Consider the following 27911-nt stretch of genomic DNA (forward strand, 5'->3'; position numbering starts at 1 on the left):
CAAACAGCCAACGGTACAAAATAACCCGCACTCAACCATTGAGTGTGGGTTAGCATGTTGTGTGAGCCCCGTCTTGCTGGCTTTTAAATTGCCTGCATCACCAGTTGGCTTAGGCATTAAAGAAAAATTTCCAAGGGAGTCTCTAAAAACATTTAAAACTGACCAGGAAGCAATGCTATGCAAACTTGGGAGAAGAAAGTGGTCCTAAGGTGGATTCCTGCATTGAGCAGGATGTTAGTCCTGATGGCTTTATAGGCCCCTTCCAACTCTACTATTCTATAATTTTAACAAATCGTGTTGGATTCTCCTTCAAAATCCATGTTATTTATCTGCATTTCCAGGGGTACGAAACCCCTGCAATGCTCCTACACATCTGCTTTTCAGATTGCTGATGCTTTGGTGCTATGTTCACACAGCATGCTCCACTATACTGAAGTTTTGGTGCTATGTCTAAGGCTTTTTTCATCTTCACTGCATGATCCTGGCCAATCAGGAATCACAAAGTGAACATAAAGACCACACACTGCCCCATAGCCCACCGCATTGCAGGATATTGATGCCATATAGCTCCTCCAGGACAGTATAAAGTGAAATTTAAAAGCAAGTCAGCATTCCCTTGTGGATGAACCCATCTAGCTCAGAATGCATTGGGACCCATTAGTAAAAAATGGAATCCCATTGTGCTGATATGCAAATCACAATAAGGCATAAGGAAGAGGGATGTCTCATATACTGTTATAGTTCATCTTGATTTGCTGTGGCTACATTGGTGGGAAAATTCTTGAAAAATCTAAGTGAAAGATAAGAGTTGTAATCTTTGTACAGACAAGCTAAAACAGTGTGATCCTTACTGGAATGCACTATGTCCTGGACGTTCAGCTAATTTGGCTGGGTGTTCTGTACTCTTTTAATTAAGATAAAGAAAATATAGGGCAGAAACTGCACTTTTCCATGAGCGCACTTGAGAACACTTCACATCAGTTAATATTTGAACAAAATTATTTTCTAGTGTGATTTAGGGTGCAATCCTGTGCATGTTTAGACAGAAAAAAACCTCCTGCAACTCCTGCCTGGGGAATGCTGGGAGTTGTTAGATATTTTCCTGTCTAAACTGCATAGGATTGTGGCTGCATTTACCTAGCGACTGGACCAATTCTTGGTGAAAATGTCCAGTAACTTTCTCACCTCATCCCAAAACACTCTTCTCGTATCAACTGGGATTGTCTTTATGTAAATCTCATAGCTGTGCTGTCTTCTTGAAAAACACCCATGGAGGAAGTAGTACACTTTCTTTCATGTTTGTGCCTCTATGGACACATTGAATGCATAGCAAATTGGAAGCTCTCAACCGTTAATTAGCCTACTCGTAACAAAGTTCCATGGGCATGGCAAAAAGTATTAAGAGGTAGGCATATAATCTTTCCTCTTATTTTTATCATTTTCATCCTGCAATACTTTTATTTAAGGATTGTGGAAAATTGCAAAGATCTCAATATACAGATTTGGTGGGAAGTGGGTCATATGAAGTGTCATGCTGGATCAGACCAAGGAACCATCTAGTAGTCCAGCACTTCGTTCACACCATGGCCAACTTGCTATCTTTGGGAAGTAGGACATATAGCACCATCCTGGCCATGTTCCCCAGCAAACTGGTGTTTATCGCCATTCTGCCTCTGATACTGGAGTTAGCATATAGCCATCAGGCCAAGTAGCCATCAGTATCCTTATCCTCCATAGGTCTGTCTAATCCTCTTTTAAATCCATCCAAATTGGTGGCCATCACTACTTCTTGTGTTTGTAAATTCTATCGTTTAATTATGTGCTGAGGGATGAAGTACTTCCTTTTATCTGTCCCTTACCTAGGGTGACCATATGAAAAGGAGGACAGGGCTCCTGTAACTTTAACAGTTGCATAGAAAAGGAAATTTCAGCAGGTGCCATTTGTATATATGGAGAACCTGGTGAAATTCCCTCTTCATCAAAACAGTTAAAGCTGCAGGAGCTATACTAGAGTGACCTCTTGGGCAGGGCACCTGCAGCTTTTACTGGTGTGACGAAGAGGGAATTTCACCAGGTTCTCCATATATACAAATGACACCTGCTGAACTTTGCTTTTCAATACAACTGTTAAAGATACAGGAGCCCTGTCCTTCTTTTCATATGGTCACCCTACCCTTACCCAAGGCTGCCTTGGTAAAAATGCACCAGAATCTGGTGTTAAAATGTTAAAAATGCACCAGAATCTGCTCTTTTGATTAAAAAGTGGACTAAGTCCACTGAAATTCTTGATGTTGACATTGGAGAAGCAGCAAGATCAACCTGGCCATTGCATTAGAGACTGCATGCAACCAGTTGGTGGGACCTTCCATCTTCTAGATGGATGCCTTTAATTTATGTCCAGCCATTGATGGTGCTTCTGCCTGCATAAGACTTATTTCAAGTACCTTCCCCCCAGAGTAGAGGGTGATTTGCAGCAGATGTTAAGAACTTCCCTAATTCCTTTTCTAAAGATAGTATGAAGAGGGGGAATAAAGGACAGGAAGTGAGGAGGGGTGATGGAGATAGAGCAGGAGGGAGGCTTGTAGTCTTGAAAGAAAGAGACACAATGGGGTTTCATTGGAAAAATATGTGAGGGTTTGTGGGGCCAACTAGCCCCACCCCAACCAATGTGCACCATAGCCCCTCCCCACTGCTGCCGGCAGTTGCAATGCTTTCCTGCTGTCCATGCATTTGGCCATCATGGGAAAGGATGTACTATACGTATGTACATAATGTACTATATATATGTGCAAAATGCTCCTTTCCACACTGGCCAAATGCACAGATGGCAGGGGGTATCCCCCCTTCAATGCATCTTCTTTCAAAACATGGGGTGGGGAGGCATCTGATCTCCCTGGAAGAGAGGGAAATCAGTTTAGGCCATGAACGTTATGTAACAAGACTCAGGGGGTTTAATACAGCAACTTTGTGTAAAAGCAATACCAGCTTGTGCTACATACAAACTGTGTTTATCTGCCTTTCAATAAATGTGCTCCAGTAAATAATCATCTGAACTGTGTGAAGACAGAGAGAAAATGGAGGTTTCTCACCCGGTACGCTTGTCTAATGCCACCGTTATCAGCAATATTTTCCCCAAGGGTATTGACGCCACTGAGCTGCAAAGAGAAATGAAGAAAAGAAAATGATGCTGACTTTTTTCTAGGGGGGAAAAAGAAACTAGTTCCAGGAAGTGCAACGATACATGGTTTGAAAGTCAAAATAGAGTAGGATGTGGAATGGAGAGTAGAAACTGTATGGAACAACTTTCAGAGGGCAATGACTTCATTATGGGACTTGATGGAGGGATACATTTGCTCAACAGTTACCAAGAACACCTAGCTTGGGAAACGCAGATGTCAGAATTTCAGTTACAATCTCTCTGTGTGTGTGTGTGTGTGTGTGTGTGTGTGTGTGTGTGTGTGTGCGTGTGCGTGTGTATGCATTGCCTTCCAATCTCCTTGAAAGAGAGGAGGGGGGAGTAGCACGCAATGCTAAAGCATGGTTTAATGTTACATCTGAACTGGGCCATTATTTCTTCTATTTCTTTCAACTCTGGCACAGACACCTTCAGGGATGAGAATAGACTAACTGTGAGCTTTGTGCGTAAAAGGAAGCAAATCTGTTTTCCACATTGTATGGGGTGACGTGAAGTCTCCCAACATCTCCTTCTTTCTCAACGTATGTGTTTTGTTGCATAATGAAACAGAAGGATGTGCATCAAAATGTAAACAATAATTTCAAGCAGAAAGATAGGACATACATGTTGTCCACCAGCCAGCTCCCATGTGAAGTTTCCATACTGGTACACCATGCACTCAGACTGTTTCTTAAATTCTTCTGCAGATTTTTGAGTCCACCAGTCTACAAGGTCCCCATTCTGATTGAAATTTCTGCCTGAAACGACGTAAACACATATACATGTAAAGAATATGCAGTGATTGCCAGGAAGGCCTTGAAAAAGTGGAATGGCCTTATCCTACAGCAGACCATTGCTACTGGCTATTCAGGTTGGCTATTCACAGAGACAACAGCTCCTCAACGCCCCAGGCTAGTGTTTTTCTCAGGGCAGCTTCCGAATTGAAGACCTCATACATACAAATCATGGGCACTGCTACTGAGCTCTGGCCTTCAGTACATTAAAAGACAAGTGGGCAACTCCCTTTGCTAGTATGAAGATAGCTAGTATATGCATTTCCAAGCCAACCATAGGTCAGTAGGATGTGCAGAGTTTGATTTCGGCATGGCTCTTGTTTCAGCACCATTTTGTATAATGTTATATCACATTTTGTATAATACTGTATCATATTGAACCTCTCTTGGCACAAGGTCTCAATTCATCTTCAGAGAAGCTCTTGGAGGTGCATTCCAGTGGTGGGTAGTAATGGATGCAAAAGGGGAGGGCCCAAAATACCAGCATATTTAGCTTAAAGCTCTTACTGGCAGTAACTAAGCCTCAGGAGAGACATTTCAACCTTTTAGAATCAGGAAAGATGTGCAAAAGCTGGGAAGCCATCCAGAGTTTTGCAGTCAGGGAGGTGGTGGGCCCAGGGGAAGGGGGATGGCCATTTAGGTGGGCTGTATTTGGCCCATGGGCCCATGGATCAACACCCTTGCTGTACCACATTACACTGTGACATCAGACAAGGTTAGACTGAGCAATTGCATGGTTGGGAATCCTGCAAGCCCAATGTTCATCCCCCACTTCGCTGCTCCCCAGCTTAGAAGAGGAGTGAGAAAACATGGAAAAAGTGTTGTAGGAGGAACAATCCCCATTTTACACTATTCCTTTCCTATTGGAGTCAACAGGAGGAGAATGGCTGATGCCAGATCCTTTACTGGAATAGATTAACACCATGTTCATGAGGGAGGGGGGCTAGAAATAGCATAGATGTGTTTTCCCCTGAGACACTCATGCCATGCTGCATTCTCAGTTGCACTGATTCTAGGACTTGGCCAGTAGAACCTCCCAGCTGGCAGAGGTTTCTGCTAGTGTTTGGGTAGTGGCGGTGTATCCAGCGGCACTCACCTCATTTCACCACCATCTTTGCTGGTGGGGCAGCACTTCTGTGACTTCCAAGGGCTGCTCAGTCAGTAGTTCTCACTGATAGAATTGAAATTTATCTTTCATTTGGTCTATTCTTATCTCCAGCCAGGTGCTTTTCTGGCTTCAAGTAGAGGAGTACTTGGATTATAGAGCATCCACCAACCATGTTCTCCAAACTCATAAGAACCACGCTGGGTCAGACCAAGGGCCCATGGAGTCCAGCATTCTGTACACATAGTGATTTTGTGAACCGCCCAGAGAGCTTTGGCTATTGGGCGGTATAAAAATGTAATAAATAAATAAATAAATAAATAAATAAACCTGGCTGCTGATGGGAACAGCACCCTCCCATCCATGTTCTCCAGCAGCTGGCGTACATAGACATAATGCCTCTGATACTGGAGGAAGCATATAGCCACCAGAACTAGTAGCCATTGATAGCCTTCTCCTCCAGGAATTTATCTAAAACTCAACAGTGTGGGCATTTATATCTAATGCTAGGCAGGAAATTGCCATTTGTGCCTTCCCCATTCCTTTGGAATTAGGGCAGTGGTTGACCAGGACCAAAAATACCAACTCCCCTGGGAAGATGCAGGATGGGAGGCTAGAAATATAGCTGGCCCCATGGCAAGACTGGGAGTCCAATCAGCTCCTTTGTTTATTTGGTACTGGTTGTGACTAAGGAAATGTTATGTTATTGCTGTTATGCTTTGGTTGTTAACTTAGAGGAAGTATCATGTAATAGGAGAATTGCCTGAACAGCAATTTGCTGTTGCACTTCCAGGATGATGTGCAAATGGGAAACAGACACTTTTGGGTGCCTCCAGTAACATGTAGAGTCATCCTCAGCCTGTGGGGTATTTATCACAAAGGATTTTGTTCCCATGCAAAGGGCATGTATCCAAACATAAAGTAGGGTTTGGTGGTTAATATCAAAACCAGAACTGTCTCTCTGAAAGTGCTATCCAACACAGGTGTAATACTACTGATGACGAAATATTAGTAGCTCGTCTTACCATTATCATCAAAGCCATGAGTGATTTCATGGCCAATGACCATGCCAATGCCGCCATAATTCAAGGATTTAGGCTGGGAGGCGCTAAAGAAAGGTGGCTGCAAGATGCCTGCAGGAAAGACTGCAAAAAAGAGATGAAACAATAAAAGCCACTTTAATCATTTGTACATTTGCAAGACTCAAACAGCAGCAGCAGCATCAACAACTACAACAAAAATATCACCTCTGGAGATATTTACGCAAAGATTTGGCTGATTAGTTCAGCTCATCATATAACCATCCATTCCTCTCATCCAAGCCCAATCTCGCTCCTTGGTCTACAATTTGTCAGGAGCCCTTTGCAGCACACTCAGCAGCATGGGCAGCACTTCAGCATGATGCAATCCAAGGCTGCAGGGCAGCATGTGTGAATTTTCTTAAATTTGGTTCATACTGCTTTTTTTTGGTGCACATTTCTCCTAATACATACAATTTTGTGCAACAGACACAGTTTTCCCATGTGTTTTCCCTAATATGGTGCATTTTTAAGATCATGTTCAGTAATAGAAAGATTTTTGTTTATACAAATACACATATTTTATAGCCCTTTTTTAAAAAGAAAAAAATGGAGATTTCCACTGCAAAATTCGGAAAAGTGTGAATTTTGAAGGTTAACTGAGTTTCGCTTTACATATTGGTTCGAAAGTGTGAAATCACTTTGCATTACAATGAGAACCAAATGAATTTCTCCTCCATCCCGAATTGTATCATGCTGAAGCAGTTGCCATGCTACTGGGTCTGCACACAAAGAGCACTTCAGTCTCACTTGCCTGTCTACTCCTTTCTTGTTCAGAGCACAAAAGACCATTGTGTCCTTGTGTACTATGCAAGGTTTTACCTCTTTCTGGCTGGCCCTTATTTTTCTTTTTTCCTTGCTCCTTCCATCCCCTCATTTCGACTTCCTAAGTCCCCTTGCCAATTCCTTTCTCATTTCTCCTACCATCCTGCTTTCCGGAACATCTCCTGTCCCAGAGCTCCCATAAGCTTTTTTTCCTGAGGCTTCAGGCTGAAATTTCAGGATCTGATAAATTGGACTCATTATGTTTTTCCATAATCACCCAATTCTCAGAGGAACCAATCCAGATGTTGCAACAAGCAACATTTAGCTTGTCCAATCCTTTACTAAGGTCATGTTAACCATCTGTAGCACTGCAGCCTTTTGAAAATTTGAGCATTGCCCTTGTCTGTTGCTTAGATAAAAAAGGGTGATACACCCACACAAAGACATCTGCCTATAAAGGCTCTTGGAGTGCCTCCATATTGTATTATAATATTTCCCATGGTTTTCACAAACAATATGCTATAATTGGCAAGCCTGGCCCAGCCAGGGGATAAAATGCCTCAAGGAATAAAACTATAATGACAAGATTAAATCACACACATGGATTTGGGGTGTAGCAGTATACACCAAAACTAAATGCATATCGTGCCTACTTTGCAGTTTGATGAATTTCCCCACTACGCATCACAGCACTTGGAAGTGTCAAAACATTTTGATGATAACTATGTTAAAGAAATACGACTCCAATAGATGAGATGTTTACCCTAAGCTACTTCATAACACACTAATGCTTACTTATAACATTTACAAAAATTGAGCAATCTCAAGCAATGTGAAAGAGATGAAAATTATTCCTATGAGAGCCTTTTTGACTAGCGAAACATTTGCCCGTAACAACAAAGAAATACAGTTGTGGTGAGGGAATTGCAATCTCTTTCCTCGCTGCCCATTTAAAGACTTCCAGGGAAAGAATCCAAATTTCCTAAATTCTTATAACTTGAGCATGACCGCAAAGACTTTTGCCATAATATGTTTATGCACTGAATGTGAGGGCAGTGTGGAATTGGCGTTTTTGTTAATGGATGAATAAACATTCATGCTAACGTGTTTCTCCATTTTGACTTTTTGCTACACAATTGCTACACAAATTTTGCTACACAATTTCACTTTGTTGCCACCAGAATCTTTTCTGACTGCCTAAAGGTTTCCAGCCTCATTATGACCTAAATTATATAATTAATGGTCTCTGTTATATAATTAACTGGGTCTGGTCTCCTCTTCAGGTGCGCATCTTCCTCCACATTGACTGTGACCAGGATGAATGTACTACATCTGTGTCAAGCTTATCCTCCTATGGCCATGATTACAAGCAAGACTTCCTGCTTATCTTCCCAAGATGCATTGTGCTTTTATAGAAAAAAGAGAGAGTGCAGAACAGCATCTTCTAGCTCTGTGTGTATAATACAAAATGATACAATTGGTGAAAATAATAATCCAGACCATAACATACTGGGTTTCCATCTTAATGCCATTTATTGCAGCTTACAGATGCAGGGAGCTGTGGTGGACCATCTCTGGTAATAACGAGTGTATTTGATGAGTATCCATGTTAAACATAATTAGAAAAGGAATTGGGATCCACCAAGATTATACTGCCTTTATATAAATCTATGGTGCAAACACACTTGGAATGCTGTGTACAGCTCTGGTCACCACACCCAAAATTATATAGATTGTAGAGCTGGAAAAAGTGCAGAAAAGGGAAACTAAAATGTTCAAGGGGCTGGTGCATCACCCCTATGAGGGGAGGTTACAATAGCTGAGATTGTTTAGTTTGGGGAAATGGAAGCTAAGGGGAGGCATGATAGAGGTGTACAGAATTATGCACGGTGTGGAGAATGTGGATAGGGAGACATTTTTCTTGCTCTCTCATAATTCTAGAACCCAGGGTTAAATCCCATGACACTGATTGGTGGGAGATTCAGGACAGATAAAGGGAATTCCATAGTCAAACTATGGAATTTGCTAAAGCCAGAAGTAGTGATAGCTACCAATTTTGATGGCTTTAAAAGGGGGAGGTGGTTGGATAAATTCCTGGAGGAGAAGGCCATCAATAGCTACTAGTCCTGATGGCTGTGTTATGACCAAAAGAAGAGGCAGTAAGCCTACAAACAGTAGTTGCTGGGGAACATGGGTGGAAGAGTGGTGTTGCACTTGTGTCCTGCTTGTGGGTTCGTGCTCGACAGCTGGGTGGCTACAGTGTGAACAGAGTGCTGGACCAGATGGACCGTTGGTCTGATCCAGAATGGCTCTTATGTTCTTATCCAAGGATACATTTATTATATTTAGCTTAGCTCCTCTGCTGATGCTGGTTTGGCCCCTTAGCCCTGACCCATTGTGGTTAGAATTATCTTTTGGTACAAAAGCAACTTTGTACTTAATTCTGATGGCTTTTGGCTCAAAGTTACATACTTTCGACATCATTTTGAGATGCATGTTCCTTTTGTCAGGACATCACTGAGCAGGTCATGCCCTAAACTGTAAGACCACCCAAGTTGTGCTATTACAAGACATTTGTGGGTTTTTTTAAATTACCCAAACCAGTATTTTTTTTTTGTAAAAAAAACACCCACCACCTTCTGCATATGGATAACTCATACTTTGGACTGCCCTTTCATTGAGAATAATGTAAGCCTTTATGGCAGGGATTTGCTGTTTTATTTTTCTATTCTGTACAGTGCCAAATGCATTGATGGTGCTATATAGAAAAAGAAATAACAACAACAACAACAACAATGACAATTGGTACTTCAGATTAGGGATGTCATAAGTGCCCAACTGAGTCGGTGAGTCCAATGGACTCCCCTGAATCCACCCCTCTGAGACCCAGTTGGGTGCAAGTGGCAAGAGAGTGGACCTATGCCCAAACACTTGCAAGGCCCCTACGAGTGCTTGGCAGCTGCCTGCCCTCACTGCCAAAATTGTGCACTTCTCCCATTGACGCAGCAGGGAAAAGGGTGCAATTTCAGCACCGAGGGCGGGCAACTGCCCAGCCCTCCCTGGGCCAAGCCAAGCCTCACAAGAAGCTCATGCAGCTTGATGAGTCTGGGCAGGTGGCAGGGGTGACTGTCTGCCAAGTTGGATACGGGTAAGTTCGCCCAAACCTACTTCAGATGCATTGCCATTCTTCTGATATCACTGGAGAGCAATTCATTCCCAACCTGTTTTAAGACGGTTATATGCTGGTGAAGGTGCTCTCAGAGTTTGCTGCAGCTTCCATACTTTCCTGCCTAGGCTCTGTTATCTCCATGACACCTGGCTGTAATCCTAGGCCAGTTTCTTGTCTACAGTACAACTAGACTTGATACACAGTAAGATCAATGCCTGCTTTTGAAAGTGACATCTGGGCTCCTGGCTGAGTCTGCTGGGAATTTGTTTTACAGAGGACATCCTCATACTATAGACTTATACTAGTTTACCTGTCATTCCTTTCTCCAGGGAAATTGGGACCTGCAGTTCTGAAAGAGAGAGGCACAACTTCCAGCAGCCTTATCTAACTGCAATGCCTAGGATCCTTTGGTGGAAGCTATGACAGACAGGTATGCCGATATGAAAGTCATAGAGGCATATAGTGTAAATTAGGGCTGTGCACTGCCTCTGGGCCAAACTTCTAATCTGAACCGAAGTGGGTTGATTCAGCTCGGTTTGGTCCAAATCCGGATTGGCACTGGATGAGCCAAGGCAGTCCAGAGTGGATCAGGCTTGGCCTGAAGCATCATTGACAGCCTCAGCTTGATCTGGGGTGATGGTAAGCTGCTCCCCCCCACCGCCTGTAACTTCATGTTCTCGGTTAGAGCCACTCTTTCAAAAGAAGATGGGACTCTGTAATTTCATACATCTAAAGTTGCAAATTGTGGAAATGGTCCTTTATGGCTGCCATGGTTTGCAACCTTAGATGTAGGAAATTACATAACTCAATCTTGATCTCATTGAGGATGCCCGGCTGCAAGATAAGTCCCATGGGCAGTTGGGGACAGTGGCTATGGGTTCAGAGGATGAGCAGGGAGGAAGGGCAGGGAAGCCCAATGGACTCCCAGTGGGCCTCATGCTCAGTTTTCAGTTTTCCTGGATGCCTGCTGAGCAGCTGCACACCAGGTGCCCAGGAACCCAGAATGGCTGTCTTGCTTTGGGGTGACCAGATCTTGCTTCAGAACTAGATCTGAAGTAGGTCATCCTGGGCCTGAAGCATCCTGGGTTGAATTGAGGATGATCCAGAAGCTCCAAACCCTCCCCCCCAAAGCAAATTGGGGGTGGGTGGGAGGCTGTGCACAGCCCTAGTGTAAATATAGACCCATTTTCCACCTTCAACCACAGACAGTCATGCCTCCTTCTTTGCATGGCTATTCAGCAGCAAAACTTAGATCAATCAGTAAAAAATAAAAGAAGACCACTAAGTAAAGCAATATCCATCTCAGCAGTGATGTGCTAGTTCAGGGTGAACTGCGCTTTGTCCTGCGTTAATAAAGTGTGAAAACAGAGTCCCAAAATAGTTGCAAACTGCCACAATCATTTCTGAATGTATTGCTGAGAGGGGAGTTAGTCTTGTTCAAAAACCTGACTTTTTCTTTTTCATCACCTCTACAACAGTTCAGCACAAGAGACTGCAAACCAGTTTGCACTGTAACTTAACACTTGGCTTAAAATGAAAAAGAGCATTGCAAGAAGAAATCTATTGAACCCTTCCATCACAAAGGGTACTTGTGACATCCTTGATTATGTATTACTATGTAAGCATTAAATAATCCCCCTTTGCCAGGGCAAGGACTATAGTGTCTCACCCTCTGTTTTAGTGTTATGTCTTACATTTAATAATGCTTGTTTTTAAACCACTTCTTTTAATAAAAAATGAATGAATGAATAAATAAATAAATAACTTCTGGCTTAACTGGAACTTGAAATATGGCTGCCTAAACAAATAATAATATAAAATACATGCTAAGTAGTCTGTGGCCCTGATACACAGATGTGCCTGGAAAGACCTTTTGTTGTGAATTCCATGGCAAGCTCCTTTGAAAATATTCCCCCATCTTTAGAAGCATCTTTCAGTGCGGTTTTAGAAAGATACTGCAGTTAGTTCAGCTACTAAATGGGACAAGGCAATGGAAACATATATTACTGGTGCTTAAACATTTCCACTAACATCTTTGTCCATTTCCATAGGCATGTGCAGCACATTTCATTAGGGTGTGCACCCAGGGAATTATTTGTTTTAAAAAGGTGAACATTTATTGAATACTCAGTCAAAAGTAACATAAGCTCCTGCTGCCAGGAGCAACGGTACTCTCTCAGGGGCAGCAGTCCTACAATGCAGTGGCAGAGCCACCAGAGAGCAGCCAGAGAACCATTCCCACTGCACCTGGATCCCTACCCAATGGCCCCCTTAATTTGGTGCTTATTGCTCAAGACATTAGGGTGTGCCTGATCACACCAGGCACACCACTTGCGCATGCCTATGTCCATTTCCATTCACATTTCAATATGCTGGCATAAAGCTCTATGAGGTTTGGGATCAGGGCTCCTGAAGGATCATCTATCTCCACATGATTCTGTCTTTACACTGAGAAGGGCCCCTGCCATCCAAGATGTAACAAGTGGCCACTGGGAAGAAAACCTTCTTGGCACCCTGCATGTGGAACACTTTCCACGGGAGAACTCTTGGGAGAACTTTATTGTCCATAGTCCTCTGTGCCACAATGCACTGCTAGCCAGGGTGCTGGCACTTCCCTTCTCTCTTCTCTGAATCTTCAGTGCTGATTTAAGGCAGTAAATGGGAAAGTGGAGGATAGCTTTGGAGGTGGGAGAGGTTGGCCTTTGGGCGAAGGGGAGGGTGACAGAGATGGGTATGTAATTTTTGGGAGTTGTTCAGAAAAACTATCTAAAATCTTCTGATTTTGGTAAGTTCCCCCACGTCTAGCTATGTGTTTCTTATTCAGGTATTGCTGATCAGACTGTTTACACCAATTGTGAGCAACTTGTGGCCCTCCAGATGTTTTGGCCTACAGCTCCCATCATCTCTCATCATTGGCTATGTTGGCTAGGGCTGATGGGAGTTGAAGGCCAAAACATCTGGAGGGCTACAGGTTCCATACAGCCTGGTTTAAAGGGCACGGTTTTCACATTTTTCCAGGGAATGTTGAAAGATTGTGGTAGTGATTGCACTGGTGTCATGATTATAGAACAGAAACACAAGATGGGAGCTACTTTAGATTAGTTCAGCTAAAGGTGGAATCCTATGCCTGTTTATACAGAAAGAAGTCCCCAATTCTCCAGTTAAGATTGTGTCCTAAAAGAGCAAATGTGAAATGCTTCTAAGTTTCCCTGTTCAACGTGTTTTGTGTTTTTCTAAATCTGGCAGACTGAGATTTGCATATTTTTCCCCAGAGGAAACCAGAATTAAAAAGATATTTCCTTTCAAAAGTGGATCATCTTTAAATCATCTCTAAATCATGTCACAAAAGGAGAAACTAAGAAAACCACGAAAGAGTGGAAGATATTAAAACAACACACAACGGCAGCATTCAGGACAGTAAGACCTCGTTCTGCAGATCCAAGCAGGGCTCATGCACCTGCAACAGATGGTAGAGCCAGAGGAGTGGCACCATTTCCCCCCACCCTATCCAGGAGGGCCCACTGCTGCTGCCACCTCCATTGGGTGCCCCAGAGAGTCTTGCCAGTCACTCTCCCAGAGTGGCATTTGCTGCAGCAAGAGTGAAGCTGGCAGGGCTGTCCAGAGCACCTGACAGCCATCTCTTGCACTCAGCAAGAGCTGTACAGACCAAAGCAATGGTCTCATGATATCCCCATGGAAGCCTGGTTGGGTCTCATGAGAACCAGGAGGCCATTTTCTCCAGGTACATGGCGCAGCAACAAAGGTAGGGGGGTGAGGGACCAGGGCACATGGCAGTGGCAAATGGAAGGGCACAGGGTGCTGGCAGTGAGAAAGAGGGTGATGGAGCAAGTTGTCTCTTGCTACAAATGGCGAGATAACTTGTGCCGGCCTGGATCCAGGATATGCAACGGCAACTTGAGAAGATACAGTAACAGTATGGAATACTACAATGCAATATTAATATGCCGAGCAGACAGAGAGGTGATCAAGGAGGGTTAAGAAACAACAACAACCCACTTTGTGACTCAGTCAAGGCACACAGGAAATCTAAGTTGGGCCAAGAAACACACTGCTCCTCTCCAAAAGACTAGGCAGTGCTTCTTAGAGAGGCTCAACTTACCAATTTGATTCCTGTTTGGTGAATAAAAGGCATTGACCACAGCTGCTCCAGTTATCCATCTATGGATCCAAGAGACACATGGAAGTGTTAATGATGACATCAGTGGGAGAAGAAAACAGCCAACGTAAAACAACACTAGCGACCTCTTTTAAATGGAAGAACCCACTGGCACCTTCTTGTACTACTTCCAGTATCTGAGGCAGAAAGCCTATGTACACCAGTTGCTGGGGAATATGAGGGTGGGGTGTTGTTGCCCTGTTTGTGGGTTCCTGGTCGACAGCTAGTCTGTCACTGTGTGAGCAGAATGCTGGACTAGATGGACTCTTGGACTGATCCAACGTGGTTCTTATGTTCTTACAGAAGCCTCAATGAAGTGAAAGGGTACAGTAAAACAACACACTGGGGAGCCATAGGATTTTTCAGATTCCTGGGTCCGAGGTCAGAGACAGCGCTCCAACCTCGGTCCCAGCAGCCTGACTTCTCCTTTCTTGTGCAGCCGGCACAGAGAGCCATGCTGGCTGCCTCTACAAGCTTGTAAACATGAGCTTGGAGAAGAGGCTGGTGGGCAGGGGAGAGGGGAAGGTGGTGTTCTATTCCCAGGTCTGCCCAGCCTGCTTCCTTCTCTCTCCCTGATGCATCAGATAGAAAATGCATGTCGAGCTATATTGCACAGCAGGAGGCGTGGTGCGTCTCCCACTATGCTTTGAATCCTTTGGAGGCTTATGAGTATCAAGGGTGAATCCAATACAACTGTGCTCTAAAGAGGACATAGATCCACATAAAATTTGAATATTCTTGTGTGTGTATGTGTGAGTAAATTTAGAAATAATTACTACAATTTAAATAGAAATACAATACATCTCACCGTAGTGATAGGCTGACCTGTGCCCCTGCTCAGTCTGCTGTCCACACAGTGGTGAGCAATTTCAAGGCTCCTGCTCACCCTCTTCATCTTTAAATTAGTTGTGGAATATGCAGCCTTTCAAACAGAGGACTGTCTTTTGTAAAGTAAAACACACAGGGTAGTAACCTACGCTGTCCACACACTAGCAGAACTGACTGATAGCACAACAGGAACTAGTGGTTCATGAAACAAATGGAAAGGAGCAGTGCTGCTCATTTTTAGAGTGGGGCAGGTAAACAGAGTTCACAGAAGGGAGCTTTGTTGACCTGTTCCTGTTTTGGAAACAAGCATTTCTGCTAATTTCCAGGGTTATTTCAGGAACTGCTCCTTCCTGTTGTGCTAGTGATTGGTTCCGCTGGTGCATCAGATCTAGTGGAGCAGCAGCATAGGATACTGCTCATAGCCACCCCACCCTAAACACATGGCTGGGGCATTCTGGGAGATGCAGTCCAACACATCTGGAGCGCCCCAGGTTGAGGAAGGCTGTATTAGAGAGTATTTCTAAGTACTCCTGCTTAGGGTTGCTCTGTTAATGTTGTGCTTCTCCCCCATAGAATGTAGCTAAACAAAATTAATGCAGATGAATAATAACATTATGGAATCACCTGGAAGCATCTTCTTCCTAATGTTAAATGAAAACAAGGTTGCAAGGTGGGCAGTTTGTTATTGAGTCAAGACTTGAATGCCCACATCCTACCCTTCGGGGTATCTCATAAAGGGGATTTTAAAGTTCACACACACACACCCCCGAAAGACTTTGGACTGATTTTATGATGTGGCAACTGGCTGTGCGTGCCACTATTAACAATATTTATTGCTAATAGTTCCCATTGTTGAAACATAAACATGTTTGTTCCTTGGTTAGATTGTTGCACTTTGACTGCAGATACTCTGATGCCATTCCTTGTTGGAGCAGGGATTCGACAGTTTTCCGCTATTGCTCACCTTCAACGCACCACCATTTGTAAAATGCTTTACTTGCCTGGCATGTGGCTGCAGTTACTTTTACATAATAAAACAATTTGCATGATAAAAAATTATTTATAGGTTGTTAGGCTGTGGACAGTATCCAACGCTGGCACTTTGCCAGTGCTAATTACATTGCACTAGTGGGAATGACTGCTAGCGCAACGGGAAGCTAATGCCTGATAGTGATAGCTCAGACTAGCACTTTTGGAATGGGGGAAGTTATTGGAGTATCCCATTCCAGAAGTGCTGGTTTGAACCAGATTCTAGCTATTCCTCCTAGTGCAAGGGCAGCGTTGGATACTGCCCAGAGTATTTTGAAGAACAGTCATTCCATCCCTTTTTATCTGAAGAAAACAACTTATTGGATCAGACCTATCGTACATCTGTCTCAGTCTTCTGTCTCTGATAGCTGGTACAAACATATTTTTCTCCACAGTTAAAAGACCAGGAGTGGGCAGGGTCCTGAGCAACATACAGACACACAACAAGGGTAAAATAAACATGGAGGGGTAGCATTAGCATGACAGGCCCTGCCCCATGAAGATGCTGCCATCTTTCTGACTACAGACAAGTGCCACTTCAAGCAGTTGGCTAACCACAGACACATGTTTTTAAAGAGCATTATATTCATGGCTTAAACAGTTTAAATACATACTCTTCCTTATTCACTTTTTCTCTCAGCTTCTTCAGCCTTTCCTTCTGGCCAAATTTTAAGTTTTCAATCATGTTTGCAAAATATTCTTCTTCTTTGTAGATCAACTTTGAGAGAGAGAGAGAGAGAGATAACAGTGTCACTTGGAAACAAGTGTGGTGTAGCGGTTAGAGTGCTGGACTAGAACTTGGGAAATCCGGGTTCTACCCACTCAGCCATGAAGCTCACTGAGGCCACAGCTAGACCTAAGGTTTATCCTGGGATCATCCAGGGTTCGCCCCTGCCTGAGCACTGGATCCCCTGTGTGTCACCTAGAGGAACAGGTTTGACCCCTGGACGATCCAGGGATAAACCTTAGGTCTAGCTATGGCCTGAGTGACTTTAGACCAGTCAGTGACTCTCAGCCTACCCTACCTCACAGAGTTGTTGTGAGGATAAAATGGAGAGGACTAGGACTAATTAAGCCAACTTGGGTCCCTTGTTAGAGGAAAATAAGGTGGGATACAAATGTAATAATAAAATAAATATAAATAAATTTGCTAAACACATTCCTGAAGGTTACCAAGTGACCCATAATGCAGCAGCCTTAAGGAAGCTAAGCAGAACTGGGTCTGGCCAGCAGTTGGATGAGAGAGCCTGAAAACCCATGTGTGTCACCCTGAAAAGGTGTATAAAGAAGTACTTAACGTTGAGGTCATCATGGGAATAAAACTGGATGTAGTTAAGGACCAGTTCACACAACTGCCACATCAAGGGATGACTTGCACATGTGGATGAGTGGTCCACCTGATGATTTTTTATATTGACAGTGTTATTATAAACACATCAACTGAAACAACAATACCAACTTATAAAAATGGTAGAATGCTAACATTCCAGATTAATTTCATCTCTCATCCATGCTGTCTCTCATCCAGGCACTGGGCATTCCAGATTAATTTCATCTCTCATCCATTCTGTCTCTCATCCAGGCACTGGGCATTCCAGATTAATTTCATCTCTCCAGATTCTAGATTAATTTAATCTCTCATCCAGGCACTGACCATTCACAATGCTTATGAATGGTGCCAGTTCACACACTGAGGTGTGAATCTTTAAGTGATAAGAAACTAGTTGATGAGTATGCCTGAATGAATCACAACAGTAAGAACAGGTAGGTACAAAGAGCCCTGGTAACACTGGATCACCTGTACAAATGAATAATGAAGAGGCAGGTGACATATTTTAAGCAGCTGGACTCAGTGACTGAAGTCCAACATGGAAAGTCCATGTGACTTCAGTGACTGAAGTCCAACATAGTTCTATGGAAATGGAACTACTGAGATAAACATAATGTTCTCTGTACTTTCGGACCTCCCAATACTAGAGCCAGAAACAAGTGTTCTGCGTCTGCACAGAATGATGAATCATGGCTAAAGTCTGTGAATCCTGCACAATCCACTGGGAAGTTACCTTGCATGAGTCATGCTGAAATGAACAGCAGCTGTGTAACTGAAGCTTGTCAGGAGATGCCCCTTCTCAGCATGAAACTCCTTTGCTGAGGAAACTGCACGGGCTGCCTGCCTATTGGACCAGGTTTAAGACTTTGGTACTAGTGTACAAAGCCCTAAACAACTTGGGACCAGGATACAAGAGAGAGCACCTTCTCCCTTACCAACCTGCCCGGTCACTGAGGTAATTGGAGTATCCTGGTGGATACACATGGATCTATGGCCCAATTGGAGCCCACCAGGAGAAGAGCCTTCAGTGTGGTGGCCCCTTCTCTTTGTAACTCCCAGCCCACAGAGGTCTCGCAGGCGCCAACACTGTGCTACTTCCAGTGCTTCCTGAAAACAACACTTTTCCAGGAATTTGTTTAAAATTGAACAATTTTAATTTGCTGTTTTTATCTTTTTACTGTTTTATTCCTATTTTTACTGCTTCAGAATCTATTTTTAGGTATGGAGCAGTATACCTAAATATTGTAATATACAAATATTGTATATTGTAAATATTGTAAATATATTGTAAGTATATATTGTAAATATAACTATTGTAAATAAATAAATAGAGTACCATAGTGTTTTTTGTTTTTTTAATTGAGGCTGGCACAGGAGACCCCAATGAGATTTTCCATATAGACACATTGTGCCTGCTACTATTTAGATCTCAATGTGTTTTGGTAGCTCCCAGTTGTGTTTCTGTATGTACTCACATCTTTGTATTCCGTATTCAGCTTATCAGGGTTTGTCATGATTTCATCAGGGTAGCCGATTCTTTCTCTGATTGCTACAGCCTAAAAATAAACCATGGTCTAAAGTGAATTAGAGTCACATTGTAAAGTCAAAGATCATAGAGTTGGTCAAATTTTGCCTGCAAATGTACATGGCTTTTCAGTCCTCTTTCCTAATATTTACAAATCAGACCCATCCAGCAGGCAGATGTTTGGGGCAATTAATACTTCCTATTTGTTGTCAGTTTCATTAGAAGCAATGGGAAGCTCAAAAGCTCGTTGAGAATCGTTTCTGACAGTTCCAATATATAAATGCCACAACAAATTTAACAGCACAGTCAGTTCAGTTGACATCTCTCTCTCTCTCTCTCTCTCTAACACACACACTTAATTGGCACAATCCAGGCGAAGTTAAACACTTAAGTACCAGTGATTTGAAGCGGATGTGTTTAAAGTACTTGGCTGGATCATGCTCCTTATTTTTATAACCCTTTATAGCCCTTTTGGATAGCGCAATGGTGGGTTGGTTAGGGTGACCATATGGAAAGGAGGACAAGGCTCCTGTATCTTTAACAGTTCCATAGAACTTCCAGCTGTATTAGTGGCTTCCAAACTAGCAATGGAGAGATAGGGTGTTGACAAGAGTGAAGTTAACCAATGGTTTGCTCTCTTATTCCGCCCTCATGATTAATATGAACATATAATACTATGTTATACTGAGTCAGACCATTGGTTGACCTATTTATTTATTTAATTTTTTTATTAGGCCACCCTTAAGGGTACAACTTAAGCCAGCACTGTCTCTCCTGAGCAGAAGCTGTGTTCCAAGGTCTCAGGTAAGTCTTTCACAGCTCTCCTAACTGGGAGCAATTAATTTAAATTCTGGGGATTGAATTTAGGAACTCATCATCCATGGGGATGGAATTTAGGAACTCATCATCACACACTCCCTCAGTTAAGCTATGAGCCCTCCTCACAAAGGTTTTAAAATAAGAGAGCCAAGATGTCCCACCACAAGTCAGATTGTGGAATATTTCTATCCATTTAATCAAAAATGCCCAGTTAGACAATTCCATTTTACAGTGCTGTCAGGGGAAAGCAGCTGTGGACAGACAAAGGTAAGTGCACAACTGCATGCTATAATTATTCATAGCAACAGGGAACAGTTACCAGTTTCTGTCAGATAGAAAAAGTTGACCATCATGAAAAAGCCCATATAGAAGGGGAAGAATGCTGTATTTGTTTTTCTCACAAATGATCCTTTGCAATGAACAATCTCTGATATTCCCCTCTTCTGTTCAAATTAAAGAAAGTAGCAGCCTTTTTTTTTACCCTGCAAATTACAGAATTTCTCATAATAATAATAATAATAATAATACTTACCTTTTCTTCAGCTTTCTTTTTGGTTTGGTCATCCATCCACTTGAGCTCTTCCAGTGTTTTTACAAAAACCTCACGGATTTGTGTAATCATATCTAGTACCTGGGGGTGTACAGTACAATATGATGTAGGCTGCAAACCTATTCCCATTTACTTGGGAGTAGACTTCTGAGTAGACATACATAAAACTGCACCGCTAAGCATCCCATTTTATTCATAGGTCGTATTCTAGCAAGTTATATTCCATTTGCCATTGGCGGAAATATAAATTTTTGGTTTTCAAAATAGGCTGATAATGACAAAATTGAAGTCACTGCCAAACCAAAGTTGCCAAGTAGAGCACTTATTCAAATTAATTACTTTGCTATTTAAAACATTTCTATGCCTTCAAATGAAAATGATGGAGCTAGTGTAGAGGTATTAGTGTAGTGTATTTGTGCTACACACTGACATTGGGTTGAATACCAGTCTAACTGTTGTGGCTTCCATCAAAGAATCCTGGAAACTGCAGTTTTCTGAAGTTGTTTAGAATTTGTGGTGCTTTGTCCCCTCCTCACAGTATAGGATCTAGTGTTCCCCAACAAGAAGAAGACAAGACAAATCCGTAGCTTAAGGCCAAACCAGACGGGTTATTTGTGTGAATGCTATGAAATTGCATGATTTTGTTATATAAATATCAGCCTTGAGGAAGCCTAGGCAGTCTTGGACCAAGGAAGTTGGGAGGGGGAAGTTTAACTCTTTCTCTCCCTGCAACTGTTAATGCATTCCCTAAATGATTTTGTGGTTAAGCAACATGGTTTAGAGTGTTGTATGAACCAGGCCAGAGAGAATTGCAAACTACAAAGGTTTATTTTGAAACATTAGGCAAAAATAATGCTTAATGTTTCAAACCGCCCAGAGAGCTTCGGCTATGGGGTGGTATATGAATGTAATAAATAAATAAATAAATAAGACTGAAATGCCTTAAATCCTATTTTAAGGCAATGGATTGAATCAATTAATTATGTTTAAGTAGATTGTCGGTTTCCCACCCCCTCCATTTCAGCGAAGTTAATCAAACTGAATTTCCGCCCCTGTAATCTCCTGTACTTTAACACCTTCATTCTACAACTTGCAAGGACTTGTGATAATCTTCATCATTAGCTAATAACTTGGCTTACTGTCCCGGAAGAACTGCATAATCCCACCATCAGTCTGAGTGCCAAAAGAGGTTGATTTCTTCCAGCTTCTTAAACCTACTTTTCAAAAACCCAGCATATAATGCAAGATGTAAGGTTTCTTTCTTTTCCCGGGGGGGGGGGCATCTGCTTTTCTCCACTGCTGGGTGCCAAACGGATGGTGTAATCTATGAAAACTGCATTCCTGCTAGCCACTGCTCCAGCAAGACAGTGTGAAGTTGTGGTATCGCAATACGATGCTACACCAGCGTTGCAGTGGGTGGGTGTCATCAGTGCAACAGCCACAGTCATTATCATCACAAAAGCAGAGTTAGTGGTTGTGCAAAATGTTTTTTTTTAAAAGCAACATTCAAAATCGCAATCCTATGCATGTTTAGACAGAAAAAACTCCTGCAGTTCCCAGCATTCCCCAGTGAGCAATGCTGGGAACTGTAGGACTTTCCCCCACTAACTAATGCATAGGATTGCAATTTTAAATGCGTTAATTAATGTGAAATTTAAACATGCCCAACGTGGTGAGCTGAGTTAGGTGGCACAGACAAAGATGGAGAGGACAGCCCTGTTCTAGAAAAATTTAGTCATGCCTGAGTCTGCTTGAAATCAATGGGATTAAGTTCATTGCTCAATTGTTTTCAACTGGAATAACACAGCTTGCTTTCTCTAAACTGGGACCGATGTATATGGAGGGGTACAAAAGGGTGGGACCTGAAACAATTCCCTTTCTAAGAGCCACCATAGAAACAGCTATACCCGTGTAGATCAGGGCCCTGATATATATTGGAATTTATCCAACAAAGCACCACAAATTCTGATATATAGTGTAACCCTGATATATAGTGTAAAAGGAATATGACAGTCAGGCAGTGCAGCAGCAGAATGAATGTATTTCACTTGCAGACTGCTGCTGTATGTAACTCTGATGCTCTTGTAGACTGTGGCTGTAGGTAGCTGATGTCACATCTCTAAAGAATTGGGGTGTGAGGAACTTCAACAGAAGGAATATAATGCTTGTTAGGATGTCAGAATGTATTTGTTTTACTGCTGTAATGCAATGCTCATTCTTGTTCAAAATAGTTAACAATCCAGGGCTACATCCAATAGGGTGTGAGTGGACGTCCACTCTCAGAGTGCACCTTCTCATCCTCTTATATCCCCATAGCTCTCCATGCACTCCTCAAAACTGCCCTGAAGAGTTTCCAATATTCCAGTGCAGATTTGGACTGGGGAGGAGCTGTGTGTGTGTGTGAATCTGTTCTGTTGCCAGACACAATGGATCTCATGCCCAGTATGCAAAAGGCAGAACTGATTTTGAATTGATTATGACTAAATGCATATCTTCATGGACCCTTTTTCAGATGCACACTTGTTGCTATTGGCCATAATCAGTCCACTGCATAAGAGGCAATCTGAGCTGAAAGTGAACCAATGTAGTGTAGTGGTTAAAGTCTTGGACTAGGAGTCAGGAGATCCGGGTTCTAGTCCCCACTTGGCCATGGAAGCTTACTGGGTGAGCCTGGAATTCTTCTTGTCTGGGGTGGGCAACTTATGGCCCTCCAAAAGTTTTGACCAACAACTCCCATCAGCCCTTGCCAGCATTGCCAAAGGTGAAGGATCATGAGAACTGTAGGCCAAAACATCTGGAGGGCTGCACATTGCTGATCCCTAGTCTATGTCATGATATTCCCCAACAGGGCCATTTGCTGTTCTTCCATTTCTAGCCCTATTGGTCAAAGCAGGAATGCAGGATGCTTCTGAGCTGATGATAACGATACCTATTTTGGTTTCTAGGTAGCCATTTAATATTCCCATCTGAAGCTTAATCTACTAAATTTTTAAATAACTAGCACATGACACAGATAATGATCTGAGGACATTACCACGTGTTTACTGTCTCCAGCAAATGCTTCTGTTACATAGAGTCTTCCCACAGCATTCTCCATGTTGCCATTGACGTAGTTTGCACAACGGCGCCAAATGGCGGTGTCTGACGTTGTGCCATACAGCACCTGTTGAGCATAAGCATTTGAGAAAGGAGTTACACATGTAGCATTACAAGCCAAAGCAGATGTGTTCGGGAGAGACTTCATGCTTTTAACTAGTGTTAATGGGTTGATGTTAATGGAAATTAAATGCTGTTTAAAGAGGAACACTGGTTAAGTAAGTACACATGAGTCTCTCCCTTGTTCCTCTTTCCAGCTTTGAAACACTCATTGTTTCATTGATCTGGAAAATGTGAAGTCTGCTGCATCCATCTCAGCAGGGTGAGAATATCTGGTCATGTTTTTCTGATAAGGACATAAGAGGAGCCATGCTAGATCAGACTAGGGGTCTATCTAACCTTCTGTTCACACAGTTGCTAACCAGCTATTGACCAGGAACCCACAAGCAGGATTTGAGTGCAATAGCACCCTCCAATCCATGTTCCCCAGCAACTGGTGTACATAGGGCTACTACCTCTGATACTGGAGGTAGCGCATGGCTATCAGGACTAGAAGTCATCAATAGCCTCCTCCTCTAGGAATTTATCCAACCCCCTTTTAAAGCCATCCAAATTGGTGGCCATCACGATGTATTGTGGTAGCAAATTCCATAGTTTAACTGTGGGCTGTATGAAGAAGTACTTCTTTTTATCTGTCCTGAATCTCCCACTAATCAGCTTTATGCTACGACCCTGGGTTCTAGTATTTTGATAGAAAGAGAAAAACATCTCCCTATCCACATTCTCCACACCGTGGATAATTTTGTACACCTCTAAGCACAGTCTCTGGGGAACATAGAGGACCAACTATGAGACCATCATGCATTCAAACACGTATCACACATCCTAGCAATCCTAGGAAAATGGTAGCTCTCCTTATATGACAGGAAATGACCACCAATAAGGATGAAAATGCTCAAGGCCTTGCAAAATGAACAGCTGATGCTGCACATTAAGGTGGCCACTTATGCATAGCTACAAGAGAGTAGTAGCATCACCAAAAAAGACAACAAAAAGAGGACATGTTTGACATTACAATTGCATATGCTAATATATAGGTGCAGATGCAAATTTAGAAATAATTATTATAATTGAAATGGAAATAAAGGAAATCTCACCATAGTACAAAAGACTGTGACCAAGTGACCTGTATACCTGGTGATTCAGGTTGTGATCCAGGTGATAACTTTTGATGGGCAAAGGTTCTTATGGCCTTTTTTTAAAAAAATCTTTAGACTGGAATTGGACAGGACAGCCTTCAAATAAGGGATGCCTTCAAAGATAGGGCAGTTCTCTGGCAGCCCTTCAAATAGAGGAGTGTGCTCAGTAAAAGCAGACAAATGGCTTGTCCTTTTTATACTTCAGGAGTTCCTCCATTTCTCTTCAAGTGTCCTTTACAGACTCTTGCAGGATATGAAGGAAGCAGTACTTGCTCTTAAACTAGAAATGAGCACTGACGGGCTTTGAAATTCATTAAAGAGCTGGCTTGCAGGGGAGAAATGCCATGCTGATTAATATCCTCTCTCTCCCCTGCAGAAAGAGCAGCCGTTTTCACAGTTCTTTTATGCAAACCTTTACAGCTCAATGAAATTTACCCGTTTCCCTTACAGGCAAGTAAAACAGGGCCCGTAGGCTGCTCAGACTTCAGTGACCTTGCTGCACTAGGTGAGAAGAAGCCTAGACTAATAAAAACCGACCTGAGATAGAGAAATGTGATATAGTCGTCTTAGTAAATATCAAATTGCTACGCTGCCAAGCAGAGGTCATCGTTTTGCAGCCCACTGCAGTGGCAGCAGAATTCAGAATTTCCCCACCTCAAACTACTACTTCATTTTGCATGTTGTAGATCACGCCGTCTAATTTGAAACGGGGCTTTCAGACAGACATCCCCGAGTGCCTACCTACCCATCGAAAGACATGGGGCAGCTATTCTGTCTTTCCTTCGCTAACACTTTGTTTGGGTAAGGAAAAAGGTAGAAGAAGCGGTGGGAAAACATTATGAAAATAACTTCTGGACCAGGGATGGGAAGAAATTCATTCAGTTCACATCTGATACGACCTTTTCTAATTTCACTCTCTGGATTCAATATGCTTCTCTGAATTTTGTAATGGAATTCTCCAATTAAAAAATGCATACCAAATATGTATGTATTAGGGGAAATAAGGTTAAAAAAGCATTCCTTGGCAAAAATGTGCATATCCAGTAAAATGCCTGCATTTAGAGAAAGACACAGAAAAATGCTGCAAACTTTCATGCACTTAAAGACAACAACTCAACGTTCAGGATGAACTGACGTTAAGATAGGAAACATCTTCAAAGTTCAGAATGAACCAAACTGAGAAAAGGGAAAATGAAAAACTGGGAGAAACTGAAACTGACATGTTGTGTTCAAGACAGAGCAATTGCATAATAAAAACCTCATCTGGGAGGATCCCATGAGGCAAGGCCAATTCTGATCCAATCATACGCAGATACAATATGCAACCTTTTTTTTTTGTAGATAGGAGCTTGTATTTGCAACCATTTTGTCTCCCTTGTGCTGGTGCCCCCCAGATGCGTTGGACTATATACCCCCATTATCCCCAGCCAGGATGCCCAATAGCCATGCTGCCTGGGGATAATGAGAGTTGTAGTCCAACACAACTGGAGGGTGCCAGGTTGGGGGAAGGCTGCAATCATCTTTCATTATGTCCTTTCTTTCTTGTAATTCTCTGACAGCAGACTGGTATGCCCTGGTGCACAGTTTGAGAATTGCTCATTCTGTGTGTGCACTGGCTCTCAGAATTAATATATGACACCATTTCTTCTTCATGATATTTCAGTTATGCATCTACTGTGCATCCATGTCTTCTGCCACTTAAAGCTTCCAGGGCCTCAGCTAGACCTACCAGTCTAGCACGACAGAGGGGTGAGGATCTCACGATATTTTTATCGTGAGATCTCCCCCTCTGTTTACATGTGGGACGCGATGACTTTGAAGGGACAGGACGTTGCGGACGTCATTTTTTTTTGTCAAAGAAGAAGAGTGCACGAACGGCAGTGCGCAGAAGGTAGGTTTTTAAATTTTAAATTAATTTCTCCACTCCCCCCACCCCCAATGGGCGCAGAGCTCCTTAGGAGCTCTGCGCCCTGTGCGCGGGTCCTGGCTACTTGCGAGGAACCACGAGGAAATGGGACAAACCGTGACGCTCACACACACGTTCCGCTGTCTTGGGATCAGCCCGAGACCGTGGAAAAAGCAGGCTTGAAAGGGAGGGTGAGATCCTGGGGCAAGGGAGAGATCATCCCTCCCTGCTCCCAGGATCCCCTGTGCATCATGTGGATGCACAGGGATGATCCCGGTGATCACCCCGGGATTTCGCCCCATCTAGCTATGGCCCAGATTTAGGGCAGCATCAGCAGGGATACAGACATGGTGTCGTTCTTCCCCGAACCCTTCCCAAACCACAGCAAGAGTTTTCTGCATCTGTCTTTAGAATTACCACTTCACTTAACCTCATGTGTCTAAAGTTCTAAGTAATCTTTCATGAAATTCCACCCTTTGGGCAGAGTGAAAGGCACTGAAAAGGAACAGGTTGTTTTCAACCCTAATAAGCTCATAAAGAATGAGGCAGGGGGAAAGGTCTTTTGGGAAGTGTTATCAGCAAAGTTTGAAAAGAACAGCCTGCTGCTAGGCTAACTCCCCTGAAATCTGCAGTGTTTTTAGCTTCTCTCTCTCTCTCTCTCTCTCACCCCCCCTCTTTCTTTGTTGTTGTTGAATGGAACAGGATCAACTTTTGACTTTTACATTTGTTCCCCCCACACAAATACAGTCATGACAGACTACAATCCAGCCCAAGTTAAGCTTTTTTCATCCATTGAAATATTAAGCTCCAGTCTTCCACTGAAATCAATGGGACTTAGAAGAAGCACTTAGCTTCATTTGGGTGGCACTCCTGTATTTGCAGCCCAGCACAGAGCGAGGTTGGATTTGAGACATCTCTATGCTGTTTTTATGCTTTCTATGCTTTTTATGTTTCATTAGCTGACTTGGATGCTTTTAAAAAAAGATGGAATGGAAATATCTAAATCAAATAAACAAAATAAAATGAATAATAGAAGCAGCACCAGTATGTCTTTAGCAATTCATCTGCAGCCACAGAAGATATACATACACATATGCCAACCCCCATGAATACAATTGGCTATAAAGCTCCAGTTTGCTGGGGCACTATTATTATTATTATTATTATTATTATTATTATTATTATTATTATTATCATCATCATCATCATCATCATCATCCCACCCTTTGTTTTACAATACTGGGATAGCATAGAAAATGTAATTTAAAAATCAACAATGGGATACGCAATAAAAACAACAGCTACAGCAAACAGAAGGCAGGAAATACAAGGTTGGATCCTTATTTAAGCAGGAGCAACTGCACT

General features: G+C 42.6%; 1 protein-coding gene across 1 annotated transcript in view; it reads right to left on the bottom strand.

Moving 5' to 3' along the window:
* The window catches only part of MME (membrane metalloendopeptidase), a 96824-nt gene that overhangs the window by 4257 nt on the left and 64656 nt on the right, over nucleotides 1-27911 (bottom strand). Inside the window, exons 13-20 of the mRNA XM_063132066.1 lie at nucleotides 23380-23508; nucleotides 20328-20426; nucleotides 18927-19007; nucleotides 16736-16839; nucleotides 14208-14266; nucleotides 6100-6219; nucleotides 3800-3933; nucleotides 3090-3155 (exon numbers count right to left, since the gene is read on the bottom strand). Coding sequence (XP_062988136.1) covers nucleotides 3090-3155; nucleotides 3800-3933; nucleotides 6100-6219; nucleotides 14208-14266; nucleotides 16736-16839; nucleotides 18927-19007; nucleotides 20328-20426; nucleotides 23380-23508 — 792 coding nt within the window. The remainder of the gene's footprint in view (nucleotides 1-3089; nucleotides 3156-3799; nucleotides 3934-6099; nucleotides 6220-14207; nucleotides 14267-16735; nucleotides 16840-18926; nucleotides 19008-20327; nucleotides 20427-23379; nucleotides 23509-27911) is intronic.

The sequence above is a fragment of the Elgaria multicarinata genome, chromosome 8 (genome assembly GCF_023053635.1).
Source record: "Elgaria multicarinata webbii isolate HBS135686 ecotype San Diego chromosome 8, rElgMul1.1.pri, whole genome shotgun sequence".
Taxonomy (NCBI): domain Eukaryota; kingdom Metazoa; phylum Chordata; class Lepidosauria; order Squamata; family Anguidae; genus Elgaria; species Elgaria multicarinata.